This window comes from Carettochelys insculpta, chromosome 21 (genome assembly GCF_033958435.1).
Source record: "Carettochelys insculpta isolate YL-2023 chromosome 21, ASM3395843v1, whole genome shotgun sequence".
In the NCBI taxonomy this organism is placed as follows: Eukaryota; Metazoa; Chordata; order Testudines; family Carettochelyidae; genus Carettochelys; species Carettochelys insculpta.
Window position 1 is genome coordinate 15,354,122 of NC_134157.1, and position 14,220 is coordinate 15,368,341.

At 42.3% G+C, this 14,220-nt stretch overlaps 1 protein-coding gene across 4 annotated transcripts in view; it reads right to left on the bottom strand.

Moving 5' to 3' along the window:
* Positions 1-251: 251 nt before the first annotated feature.
* AK8 (adenylate kinase 8) overlaps positions 252-14,220 on the bottom strand; it is a 125,906-nt gene continuing 111,937 nt past the window's right edge. For 3 of the 4 annotated variants that reach the window (XM_075015352.1, XM_075015351.1, XM_075015353.1), the window contains 2 exons: positions 4,864-4,944; positions 252-1,005 (listed from right to left, as the gene is read on the bottom strand). In XM_075015352.1, the coding sequence (XP_074871453.1) occupies positions 771-1,005; positions 4,864-4,944 (316 nt within the window). In that variant the 3' untranslated portion in view covers positions 252-770. Of the gene's footprint in view, positions 1,006-4,863; positions 4,945-7,093; positions 7,248-14,220 lie in introns of all 4 variants that reach the window. The other variant, XR_012648338.1, reaches the window with a different exon arrangement.

Here is a 14,220-nt window from a genome sequence, read left to right on the forward strand (position 1 = left end):
TAGTGCAGACAACATGCATGTGTTTTTATTGCTGTGTCATCTGCACTTACTCCAAGCAAGTGAGATGGGGCAATACTTGTAGTCTGTCTCCATTTCAGCATCTGCTGTTGCTACCACTGAACCTTGTATTCCGAGGCCCCTGTGCCCTGTAAGTTCTAGACCAGTGCAGTTAACTCCATCATCCTTTCTGTACTCTCTCCGGTGAATTACAGCTGCACAGCATGGAGGTGGTCTAGCTGCAGTTTGTGTTTGCAGGCAAGGAATCTGACTCCAGACAAGTACACATTAATAGATTTAATATTCCAAACATGCACTCCACTAACATGTTTCCTGAAAGTACTTTCACAAATTTCATTGACTCATCCAACTGGAAAAGGACAGGCAGGGTAAATCGAATTTCTAAAAAAAGAGCTTCCTTACAGTTTCACCCTCTGAGATAACTGAAACAAAGAGCTTGAGCTATCTGAACTTTTCATCATTTGTGTTCTCTGTTTACTGTATGCTCTTCGCTCACTTCAGAGAATGCCAGTCAATATGAGTTCTGGGTCCACTGCTGCAATGTTTGGGTTGCAGACCTTACAGGGAAAAGTTTAAATCCAAACAAACTTCATTTTATGAGGTTTCAGGAAATCACACCTAGACATTAATGTTACTTTTTTGCAAAAAAAAAAAAAAAAAAAATTTACCTTCCTAAGTTTGTCTTCTAAGTCACCAACTATTTGGCATTGCCTGCTAGCATTTTGGTCAAGCTAGAACTACTGTTTTTAATGTCAGGACTTATACGGAAGGGGCTTAATGATACAGCTTTCTATATGCTCAAAGACAATGTAAGGGTCTTGGTCAGCATTAATGTAGAACGCATCTTCATAAAATTCCTCCAAGTCGCCACCATGCCTGTAATAGTTCTCGAGGCACATCCTGATATTGTCTTGTGTGTCTTTAGGGTTCTGCCTGAGATGAGCTTGGACCTCTGGGAATGGAGCCGGTTTGTACATGGAATGATATCTAGAGATAAGACACAAACCCCACTTCAGTTCAGAAAGAAAATCGGGGAAGTGACAGGTTTTGCCAAACACATACTTTGTTTTTGCTTATCTTAGTTTTTTTGTAGCAGCTCCCTGCTGTGCAGCTAACTTGGCAGCTCAGTCTCCATCAAAAAGATGTTACGAAAGTTCAGGACAAGTTAGTACTTCCTGTTTATTTGCTATCATTACTGTCAAGGATCCTAGATACTTGACAGTTTTTCTTGATGTGGTTTAGTCCTAAATACTGATTTAGCACAGTCAGTCCCATAACTGACAACCTATGCTACTGCAGCCTTGGCTCTGTTAGCAGGATTCTGGATTTTTATGAAGACTTTGAGGTGTACCAAGTTTGGCCTGTTGCAGAGCCTAATCCAGATTGTTTGTTCTAGTTCTACTGTCAATTTTGATTGTAGGATTCACTTGTGCAAACCCTCTTGACACTCCTATGCCAAAAACCACAGAAGAAAATTAGCAGGCAATGGTGATTTCAATGGATTTAACTGAACGCTGGCCTGAAGCCCATAGATATGCACATAAGGGACAAGAACTTCACAAGAATGGTTGACAGCAAATCTACAGCTGATCAGCTAAAGAGATCTGTAAAGTAACAAGCAATGTAAATTAAATGCATGCTATTTTTCAGTTGGCCAGAGCAATGGCTCTGTAGTGCATCTTCCAAGGGGAAAAACCCCTCTCTTGGATGCACCTTCCTTCCTGATGCCTCAGCACTCTGCCGCTTGGTTCTCAAAGAGTTTTAAGGTGATACATGCTGGAAGGAGCTCTGCAGAATGCTGCTGGCCCAGACCCCATACCCACTGAGCTAAAGCAGCTACAAGCTACCCTTCTCCTGATCCTGTCTCTCACACAGGATACCATGTAGAACATATTAAGTCCTGTTAGTTTTTCTAATACCACCATCAGAGCAGGTCTATGCTACAAGGACGGGTTGATCTAAGTTATGCAATATGGGTTAAACTACTACCAAAACTGAAATTGATGTAGCTTAGATCTACTTACCACAGGGTCCACACTGCAGGCAGTCAACAGAAAAAGCTTTCCAGTCAACTCCCCTTACTCATCTCATTCTGCTTGAGTACTGGAGTCAACAGGAGAGTGAGCAGCAATCAAGTTAGTGGGTCTCTATTAGATTCGCTATATCAACCACCAGTGGATTGATTGCTGCAGCATCAATCCACCCTGTAGCAAAGACAAGCCCTCTGGTTTTCTTGCAGTGGCGTATGTTCACATGGGAAAGGAAATAAAAAATGGCTAACCCATATCTGAGCTGGATTGTGGCTATTTCTATCGATGCCCTCCAAAGGCACAGAATTTTGACCTTCTGGTATTAATAGCAAAAGCCCACTCATCTGAACGGTAATACTTAGGAAGTCAGGGGAACATGTTTAAAACCTGAGCCCCATAGCCATGATACAGTAGAGTTTGGGCTGTCTGTGTAGCTGGGACCAACGTGTGCTTTGCCCACATTGCCAAATTTATGATACAGCCTTGTTAAGCTCACTAAAAAGTGCCACAGTTCTATTTCAGATGAATTATTTGCTTTTCCTCAAATGAACAAACAACTTCATCCCACTTAGTGTATCATCCTGAATGCCAGTCTTATGGGCAGAAGACTGACATGTAGATAAGATGGTTGGATAAATACAAAAACAATAAGAAAAGCAGAGGCCAGGTAAGTTGCTGTCTTGCACACACCCTGTTCATCCGACTCTAGTCCAAGTTAGAACATGACAGAAGGCTAGCCTGTTCCTTTCTCTGCACTGGAGTCAGTGCTGCAGTAGCATAATGCCTGGGATTAGATGTAGCTTCTAACACACATTTCCATCAGTTCACAATGAATTTGGAAAGACTAAAACCAAGACTCAGAGACTGACAGCATGTTAACTGGAGCAGCTACTGTACCAACTAATCCTAATGATAAGAGATGCAAAGATGTGGGAATGATTTGCTTCATCGCATTAACTTCTGCTGAACAACTGTGTCACTTATTACTAGAACAAAAGGCAGGAGAATAATTACAGCAAATTACATGTTGTACCTAGAGTGAAAAGTCTGAATAATAGTGTGCCGCATTGACATAAATATAGTATTTATGCCTTTAGCCCTTTAGGAACAGGATTTAAAAGATTCCCGCCATTTATCATTGATTCAGTGTTGCAGAGGCAATAAGATATGATTTTCCAATATATTTGGATTGTGAAATTGTGTTCTGCTGTTTCTAAGTATGGGAACGTTAATATTGCTCACAAATTAGATGTGCTGCTTAACAAAAAAAGGCACAAATATATGGTGCATTTCATGTCCCAATTCTGGAAAGAATTTAGGAAGCGATTTCCTTGTTACTTTTTTCTAGAACAGTTAGGATGGATCAAGCAGTGGAATTGGATGATCACTGACCCCACCAAGCTGGTGTGACTGCCACTATGAAGGGCTGTCATGTATGAAACCTGAGCTCATGTCCAGTGGCTCAAACGAAAATATTTCACAACATAAGGAGCCACCAGTGGGACTAAGGTAGGGGCTGGCAAACTGCAGCTACAGAACCACACATGGCTCTTTAAGGAGTCATTTGCGGATCAGGACACTGCCACCACTGGCCAATCTGTGGCTCCCTGCCCTGCCACTGCTGAAACAGCAGAACTAAATTTAATTGGTTTAATGGCTGGCAGGGCAGTGGGAGGGATCCAGTCATTAAACCAACTGAATTTAGTTCCATTATTTCAGCAGTAGCAGGGCAGGGAGCTGCAGAGAGCCCCTTACTTGCCATGCCGCACCCTTGGGGGGGCATGGCTCGGCTCACCTCCACCAGCGGAACAACTCCACACCAGTCTTTCTTCTGCTGTGTGCACGTGGCCGCCCAGCGTAGGCTCCCCAGTCAGAGCCACGAATGGGTTAGTTTTGGGGCTGGTTTGGGATTGAGGAGGGTTAATCCTGGGGATGGGTGTTGGGCTTGGGGCTGAGAGGGGTTAAGCCTGGGGACTGGGGCAGGGGGTGTGTGGGATGGAGGGGTTGATTTGGGGGCTGAGGCAGGTAAAGCCTGGAGATGGGGCATGGGTTTGGGGGCTGAGGGGGGTATGGGGAATAGGGGTGAGCAAGGAGGGTTGATGTGAACATTGCGCCTTCCTGCTTAAGAGCCTGTCCCCCAGTTGCAGCATTTTCCTGTTCTCATTTGCTCTCCAATCCAGGAGTGAAAATAACAAACTTTCTTACTGGTACATATCATTGTGTGTGCACTGTTCTTAAAATAGGGGTGACAAAAAGTGTGGTTTGATGTTATTTATTAAGGACTGTCTCGTATTCACATGCATTGCATCTCTTGAAATATTGATTTTGTAACTGAATCAGAAAAAATGGCTCTTCTCACTATTTTGGTTACAGACCCCTGGACTAGGGAAACCAAATGCTGCCAGAACTCCAGATACCTCCATTGGAAGGCCTTCCATTATCACAGTCCCGTTTACAGCATTCTCATCCCTGAGCATTATTTTGACACCCATTTTAGTTGCCATAGAACATACAAAAGTTAGATCAACTGCAGCTCTGGATTTTGAGCTTGGATATGTAAAACTGCAGTGAGCTGAGGTCTGGAACTTCCTGCATGAGTGGTGGTACATGGGGGCCTCTACCTGAACATAGGCTTTGCAGGAATTCTTGAGCAACAGCACAAGCTACTAGATTTTCTCGATTTTTCTATGAAACCTATCAGATGCTTTGATCTTGATGACAGCCTTAAAATTACAGATGTCAGCCTAATAAAAGTTATTGCCTCATCTACTTGTCAGCCTTACAAATTGTTAAAATGCAGGACATTAGTGCTAACCTTTCGCCTGTGACTGGATCGACCATCCGCTGCGCCAGCCGCTCCATGACAGATTCAGATGGGAGATTCAGGAAAAATACCCTAATTGTAGTAAAACCAGCAAGGAACAGCGTTAACATCCTCAGAAACAGCAACTGTGACCTTCACAGTATGAAATAACATTTACGCTGCAGGAATGCGCACACAATGACAAGGAAATTATTCTGAACAACCAGATACCAATGTCAAAAAAAATGTAAAGAAATTCCTTCCTCCAGTTCAACTACTGCATCTTGGTCTGACTTGGATTTTTTAGCTTATAAGCTCCTTGGGATGGGGACTGTTTGTTACGTACCTTGTACAAAACCAACCTTATTGCCTGTTTATTACAAATAACGCAGCGCAGACTCACGTTATATCCAGAGGCTAAACATGTATCCGTCAGGAGGTTTCACATTTCATTTGCCATCCAATCATCAGTATTACCTCTGGACTTTCTCAGAATCCACCCACTACACCCAATTCACAGTTCAAGTCATATTAATATTCTGCACAAGCCAGATGGAAGATCACTCCAATGATTAGCCTTTCAGCAGAATGCCAAGGATAGAGAAGTAGCCTGGCTTAGAACACCACCTCCAATGTTGGATGGAGATTGCTCCCTTAGGCTACAATTATTCTTCTGTAAGCCTCCCCAGCAACACTGTATGACTGTCTATGCTTGTGCCAGTGGGCATTTTAAGTAGCACCCAGTTCTTCTTCTCTCCCCTTAGTCTTTATCACTGTATGGCCACTTCCAAGCACAGTGTCCCATCATTCAAGTCTCCTGACATCCCACCCCTAGTACTCCATCCCCCTAGACCTCCTTCTGTTGCAGCACATGGAATCAGATTTGCTATCCGGCACATTCCAATTGTCACTGTTTGGGGCCAGCAGAGAATTGTCCTTTCTCTCCAACGTGACCTAGAGAGACCACTGCTAAGGGGAATGTGTGTCCCCTAGCGCATTCTACATTGGGTTCCTCTGACGAGACTGCCAGCATAGCAGACAATTAGAGCTCGATTTTCAGAGGGCAAGCACCTGCAACTCCTGTTAACTGTAACTTGATTTCCTCAGCACTTGTGAAAATTGGACAGTAGATGCAGATCTACAGAGGTACTTGGGCACCTAAACCCCAGGCTTTGGTACATAACTCTCACTTTTAGACACTGCTGTAATCCATGAAACCCCTGTTTGGAAGCTGCCTAACCCTGCAAGCACCTAAGCTCACTTGGCAACTACATTTTTTCTTTCAAAGTTCCCCAGGCACCTAAGTTTCTGCCTCTGGACACGTGCAGTGATGCCTCACTCCAGCCATCCTGACATCCATCTTCTGCTTAAGCCCTGATGTGAACTATGACCCAAGAAAAAATAGGTGGAGGAGCAGCTATCTCACCTATGGTCCAATCAGATAGGTGTCCCAGTTCTCCTAACACCAATCCTCTGAACTACAATGTAGTATCAACTGAAAAAAACAAATTCGGCTTACCCAGCTGTACAATTATTTTCCTAAGACTATGTCTACACTAGACTTAAAGTTGACTGCAGATACTTAATTCTAGCTATGCCAATTGTGTAGCTAAAATCAACATATCTGTAGTTGGCTAATTTGTCTGTTTACACTGAGAAGGTCAATGGGAGAGTTTCTTATGAGGAGTACAGGGGTCCACGGCAAACTGGAGAGGTCAATTTCATGAGTCCATACTAGATGTGCAAAATCCAACTCTGGAATATTGCCCCTGAGTGGATTCCTCTTTGGTGACAATGTAGATGTAGCCTAAGTCAATTAACCTCAATGTAACATTTTTATTAATTTTATATTCAAGCTAATAAATTCTTAAGCAGAAAATTCTCACAGAAAATTTATGAAGCGTAGATATAAATCACTAGGCTGTGGGACATTCCACAGACTGTGCTACTGTCACACAGAGGGAAATCTTTCATATGGGTCACATTTAAAGTGTTTTTAAATGAACAACAACAGAAAAGTTTCTTCCAATTTGTGAAACTAAACTTTTACCAAAGAGCATTGTGAGCTATCAAATATGGATTTATCTGTAATACAACTTCTCCTTCTCCTGCCTTCAAGGGCAGACTTCCTAGTTTTGTTTTTGTCTGCCTCATAAAAGATACTGTATGCTTTAGACGTTCACCAAAGAAACATTTTACACTGACTGGGTGGGATCAGACCAGATGAAAGGCAGAGCTTTACCTTGGCATGCATATAACAGATTACTAGCATTCTTTGTAGGACTTAACGTTACGAAAATCATTTCTCTCTTCAAATGTTTACAGATAATGACTTCTCTTCACGTTGTGGTAACAAAATAACAGGCTGGAATAAAACATTCAAGATCTCGGAGATTCTACAGACAGGGAAAGAATCACAGTTTCAACATTCTTTTATCCCTTACACTCTAACATTTTGTTTTTCTTTGTTTCTGTTGCCCAACAATGGCACAAAAACGTGATTGTCAGAATAGGTAACATCTGATGATATCTCAAGATGAATATTCTAGTAGAGTGGAACCATGTTTATACAGCCCTGATAATTGATACGGCTTCCTATTATATTCTGAAATAAACAGAACCGTTAAAGGATTATAACCTGGCATATCAAGAAAGCTTGTCGCAATTCATAGTTACCAACTCAAAAATATTACAGTATGTGAAACAGAAGAGCCTAAAACTATATTTAAAAAGCTGCCAACAAAATGAACTCTGAAAGCCTTGTCTGAGACTCATCTTTTTTATGCAAGATGCTTCTTATTATTCAGTCTGGTGTCACCATTAAAGAAGAGTGTAGGGAGAAGCTGTAGGAGATTACAGACTTTTTTCTTTCCCCAAAACAACACAACAGAATATACCATACAACATCACAGGATCATATCTGATGGCCTTTTCAGCACTGGGGTTAGGCCTACATGTGGTGTGGAGAAGCTTGGATTCTCCTGCCCAAACTGTACATGTTCTGTGGATGAATATATCAGTCTCCGGGACTCATCACTCATGAGCAATATATTCAGTGGAAAAATTTGAGAGAGAAAATATATATAGCTAGTGGCTGAAGTTAAAACACTTCTAACTAGAAATATTATTTCAGTTTGAGAGAGATTTTCAAAATTCATTGAGTCTTCTTGAGCATCCTACTGGGGCTTCCTCACGGGATTAAAGATTGTCCAACCTAACTCATTAATGGGGAATACTGGTAAAAACTTTTTAAACACATCCAGTGCACACCTTGGGCATGTGATGATTCTCTTCAGGAAAGTGTGTCTGGAAAACAGCATTAACTTCCACTTTTGCATCAGTTTCTTCAAGAGGCTATGATTTTGGTTTACAATGTAAGAAAATAAGAACGGCCATACTGGATCAGACCAAAGATCCATCTAGCCCAGTATTCCTGTCTTGTGATAGTGGACAATGCCAGGTGCCACAGAGGGAATGAACCAAATAAGTAATGAAGTGATCTGTCCCAGCCTGGGCAAACAGAGGATAGGGACATCATCCCTGACCATTCTGGCTAATAGCCATGAATTTATCTAGTACTTTTTTGAAACCTGATTAGGTAATTTACTCAGCCTGCGAACCATTTGAGTGATATTTTGGTGAGAATTCTGTCTGGAACACTTCACAGCTATTACACTGTATCCACTTTAGATTTTAAAATAGCACAGTGTTTGCTCCAGCATTCACTGAAGTCAATGAAAAGACATCCAGTGGGCACTGAATCCACTGCTTGGAGCCTTACCCCTGAAGAATGTAATATTTTTCATACATACACACTCCATAAAGCTCTCCTTACTAAATCAGTATACATTTGTGTGTTCCAAATTGATGTATCTTCTATCCACAGGAAATTTGCAAGAGATGTCACAGTAGTTGGTAGACAGAAAGGCAAGGAAAAGTAGCTTAATATCAAAGAATAATGCTACATTATAATGATGGATTAACATCCAGTACAGCTTCTGTTTCAAAGCTGGCAAGCTGCTAGTTGAACTATGCAACCCTATGTCATTGAAAAAATATCAAACAGTGATGGCATAAGATGCCTAACAGAAGATTGGATGGCTTGTGGGGAGCAGTATCTCACCTCTACATCACTGATTCAAATTCCATCCAGCTCAGTAGTGCCCAAATGTTATTAACATTGATTGCTGTTTGGTGTCTTACATGACATAACTTCATAGGGTCTCAATTCAGTTTCCAGTGGAAACGTGTCCCCATCACAAAAATCACTATCACTGACCGGCACTCTTGTTGGCAGTCTCTGTGTACAGTCCAAGAATTGAGTGGATCATGGATATCACACTATTCTCTGTCCTCTAGTGATGGTCCCTCTATGTCAGAGTTCAAGCATGTTGGTTGGCAATATCTGGAAAGTGTGTATGCCACTGACTGTATGAAGACTTAAGCTTCCAGTGCTATGTATCTTGCAGCTTTCTCAAGTAATGAAATACAGTTTGAACCTCTCTAGTCTGGCACCTTCAGGACCTGACCAGTGCTGAGCAAGAGAATTTGCCGGACCACAGGAGGTCCATATTGCCTAGCAGCATTAGCAACACATCCACTGCTTACCGGGTTCTTAAAAGACATTTAGGGGTAAATTACAGGTAAATAACAGCACAGGACACTGACAGGCAGGACTGGTGGCTGGAGACAAACTTTATGGAACCAAGGGAAACTTGGCTACACCCGTGATAAGTGGTCATTGAGCTCACTAAAAGCATACCTGATTACAGATGTTGCTGGGTGACAGAGTACTGGACTAGAGAGGTTCAACCTGTAATAAATACAACAGTTAAAAGGAACAAGGTGAGAGATATCAGAACCCTGTCTCTGTCTTACTACATCTGACATTTCCAACCTATTCTATTAGGCCGTGTCTACACATGCCCCTCCCTTTCTGAAGGAGCATGTAAATGACACAGATTGGAACTGGTTAATGAGGTGCTGATATGAATATTCAGTGCCTCATTAGCATAATGGCAGCCAGTCACACTTCAAAAATGCTGCTTTCGAAATGAAAACTGGTAGTGGAGACATGGGTGCTTTGAAATAAACCCCAGACTTCAAAATTCCCTTATTCCTCAAACAAACTGATGGTCCATTCTGGGATAGTTAAGGAAGCTATTAGTTTTCCAGAAGCTCTGAGGAAAAAGGCTGCTTTAGTGACAGATCACTTTAGATTGTCTTATAGGGCTCTTTTGCTCTTGCTGTGGATACAGCAGTCTCTTTGCTCTCTGAATCTGCATGTCACATGGCTTCACAATGACTTACGGGGAAAGAAGGAACCTGACTAGACCATTAGTGGGAGAATTTTTATCCCAAACCTAATAAACTGTGACATTTCTGAAAACATGTGCCATGGCCATGCAGTAGGCAAAGGCAGGCTTCTTTTCATCCACCATGCTGTGATCAGCATACCTGTTTTGGCTCATGAACAACCTGTTTAATTCAACTTATTTGCATCTAGTGACAGTGTTAATTTTTTCTCATCAAGAGGAATTTCTGCACTATTTTGTGGCTAAAACTGCACATGTGACTATAGTAATGGCCATACTGGGTCAGATCAAAGATCTTTCTATCCCTAGTCTTCAGAAGACAGGACACTGAGCTAAATGAACCTTTGGTCTGACCCAGCATGGCCATTCTTATGTATGACAGTAGCCAATGCCAGGTGCCCCAGAGGGAATGAACAGAACTGGAATGGGTTACTTGGAGAGGTGGTGGAATCACCATCTCTCAAGGCTTTTAAAGTCCTAGCTTGACAAAGTCCTGTCTGGGATGATTTATTTAGGGTTGATCCTGCTTTGGGCTGGAGGCTGGAATTCATGACCTCCTGAGGTCCCTTCCAGGCCGAAGATTCTATGATTATGTAATCATTCAGTGGTTAGAGCATTGGCCTTGTAAACCCAGGGTCGTGAGCACAATCCTTGAGGAAGCCTTTCAAGGGTTAGAATAAAAAAAAGTCTGTCAAGGATGGTGCTTGGTCCTGCTGTGAGGGCAGGAGACTGAACTCGATGACCTCTTGAGGTCCCTTTCAGTTCTATAACATGATATGCTTATGTCCTGCTTCTGGCAAATAGAGGCTAGGGACACCATCTCTGCCCATCCTGGCTAATAGAAATTGATGGATCTCTCTGTCACAGGGCCCTCAGGCTATATGAAAATTGGCTATGAATAAGAATATGCATAGCTCAAAGATGCTTTATGAAAAAGAGGTCATGTCACATATTTTTGAACTTACTATATGCTGAATCTTTATATCCTATTTTTGTGCATGTATCATTCTTGTATATGAAGTTAGATATATAAAGTGTAAATCTGTTTTTAATTTTAAAAGTGTTAATGAGGGCCATGTGATACTTTAGGAATTTAATGGCTCAGTATTCAATCAGTGAATGGCTTTATTTTTCTCATAAGCCCAGACTGTGATTGGTCCTAAAAAGATGTGTGACCATGCCACATGGTGCTGGAATCCATCTTAAATCTTTTCCATGGGAATGGGGAGACTGAACAAAGATTTTCTGCCCTGAGGGAAAGTCTAGTTAAGGTATGGAAAGCAACCAGGTCTTTGTCTTCAGCCGGCCTTTGAAACTGCATCACCCATCCTAAGGGATACACATGAAAAAACATGACAACAAAGAACTCTAAAGAACTCTGAAAAAAGGTGTAGACTCAGGTCAGAATAACTGTTTAGCATCAGAAATTGCATGTAACAAGCTTCATGGTGGAATTAGCTGGTGCTGTTTGTTTATTTTAACTTTGTAACTTACTTTGAGCTGTTTGCTTTCACTTGCAACCAGTTAAATCCTAGTTTTATTTTTAATAGCACTTTTGTTTATTATTAAGGCCATTATAAATTACTATTAGCTGGGGAGGTGGCAACGTCTGGGTACATCTCTCTTTCCGGGATAAAGGGGGCTGACCTTATGAGCTTTCTCTGTGTAAAACCTTTGTACAAGGTAAGACATTTATTTCAGATTTTGGTTCTCTTTGGGGCTGTGTTACTGGCTGCTGAGCCCTTATAGCTGAGCCCTCCCAGAGCTGGTAGTGTCTGTGTTACTCTGCACGAGAGTGGTTATCCCAACTCTGTGCCTTGGCTGGGTGAGACCAGAGCTTCTGTCGCAACAGAACACGGTGTCTGGGAGTCCCAGACAGCAGGAAGGTGGGTCAGAGTGACTTGATCAGGAGACAATCCCCAGGGGATTTCTGTAATTCAACCTGTCACACCATTCTCCATGAATTTCTTTTTGAACTTATTTGTTTTTTGACCTTTCTGTTATAGTCTTGGCCTCCACAACATCCTCTGGCACTGAGTCAAAGCAATCTATTTGTTTCTAGAGTGGCATAATCATGACTAGTGGCATGATAAACACATTTTCTATACTTAAATTGTGACTGGAATCACTTGCTGATCTGTGGTGGGTGCTGTACACTCTGACTTGTGAGTCAGACCTATGTTTCTCTTGGCTAGGAAAGGCAAATCAAAAAGCAACGGGGTCATCATCGGTACAGACAGTGAATTCCTCATCTTCAAAAGAACAAGATGCCAACTTCTTTTAAATAAGTGGTTAGTCACTTGCTCAAGGAAATATCTCTTGACATAGAAGTTCTGACCCATTATTGTTCTGCCTGAAACCTTCCCTTTCTGGGAAGATTACTGAGAAGATTGTTCCAGAACATCTCCAGAACCCCTCAGAGTCCTCAGATCTTCTTGCTCCTAGTCACTTTAGACTAGGCAAATGATTGAGGCTCACTGGTTGTGCTGATAGATCTTCTCTTGGTGACTGGTGAAAGTGAAGTCACGATATCAAAACTGTCTTAACTGCTAACTACTATAGGCCTTCAAAACAAACCAGCAGAAATGTAGCACTTTAAAGACTGACAAAATGATTTATTCAGTGATGAGCTTTCGTGGTACAAACCCACTTCTTCACATCAATTTAATTTCCAATACAGACTGACTTATACAAGTACAGAGGACCAAAAAGAAAAAAAATTACAATAAAAACTGTCAAATCAAATAGGATAGAAGGAAGGGAGTGAGAGGTGGGGTGATGTTTATTTTCCTGTCTGAGATAATTATGAGCACCAAAGAAAGGGAAACAGTCTTTGTAATGCGTGACATAGTTGATGTCTCTGGTCATACCACGTGTTAGTGTGTCGAATTTGAATACGTACTCTAACTCAGAAGCCTCACGTGCTAACCTGTTGTTAAATTCTCTGTAATGCAGGACAGAAATTCTCAGATCTTTAACAGAGTGGTACACTCCACTGAAGTGTTCACTGACAGGCTTACGTGTATTGAGTTTCCTGATGTCTGCTCTGTGTCCATTTATTCTTTGGTGAAGGTTTTGCCCACTCTATGCAATGTACATAGCATCAGGGCATTGTTGGCACATAATAGCATATATAATGTAGCTGGAATTGCACGAGAATGTGCCTTTGATCTTGTAACTAACATGGTAAGGTCTAGTGATGGTATCCCCAGAACAAATATTTGGACAAAGCTGGCAGCGGGGTTTGTTGGAAGGAAAAGTTCTAGGATTCATATTACTGTGGTGTAGGCTGTCAACTGAGGGATACAGTTTACAACACGGCCTTGTCAGTGTTTGGAAGAAGAGCTAGAAACACGAACGACTGGTTCAAAGCTAACTCCGATGAGATGATTCCAGTCATTGAAAAGAAGCGCACTGCACTCCTGGAGTACAAATGCTCACCGAGCCAGAGTACCCAGCAACCACTAAGAGAGGCCAGAAGAACAGTACAGCAGACAGCCAGGCGCTGTGTCAACAACCACTGGCTCCAGCTATGCAGCAGCATCCAGACCTGTGCTGACTTTGGTAATCTCAGAGGAATGTATGAGGGTGTGAAGAAGGCATTACGACCCACCCAGAACAAGATGGCACCTCTGAAATCCAAATCTGGTGAAGTCATCGCTGACAAAGCCAAACAGATGGAGCGCTGGGTTGAGCACTACTCCGAGCTGTACTCACACGAGAACGTTGTGGTTGACGCAGCCCTCGATGCCGTCGAGCTCCTACCAGTAACGGACGAACTGGATCAAGAACCGACTGTGGATGAACTGAAGACAGCCATCGACAGCATTGCAGCAGGAAAGGCCCCTGGTCAGGATGGTATACCACCAGAGGTAATCAAATGTGCCGCAGACACACTCCTGGAACCCCTGCATGAGCTACTGTGCCTGTGCTGGAAAGAGGGTGAGGTTCCACAGGATATGCGTGACGCTAACATTGTAACATTGTATAAGAACAAAGGAGACAGAAGCAACTGCAACAACTACCGTGGAATCTCCCTCCTAAGCGTCACTGG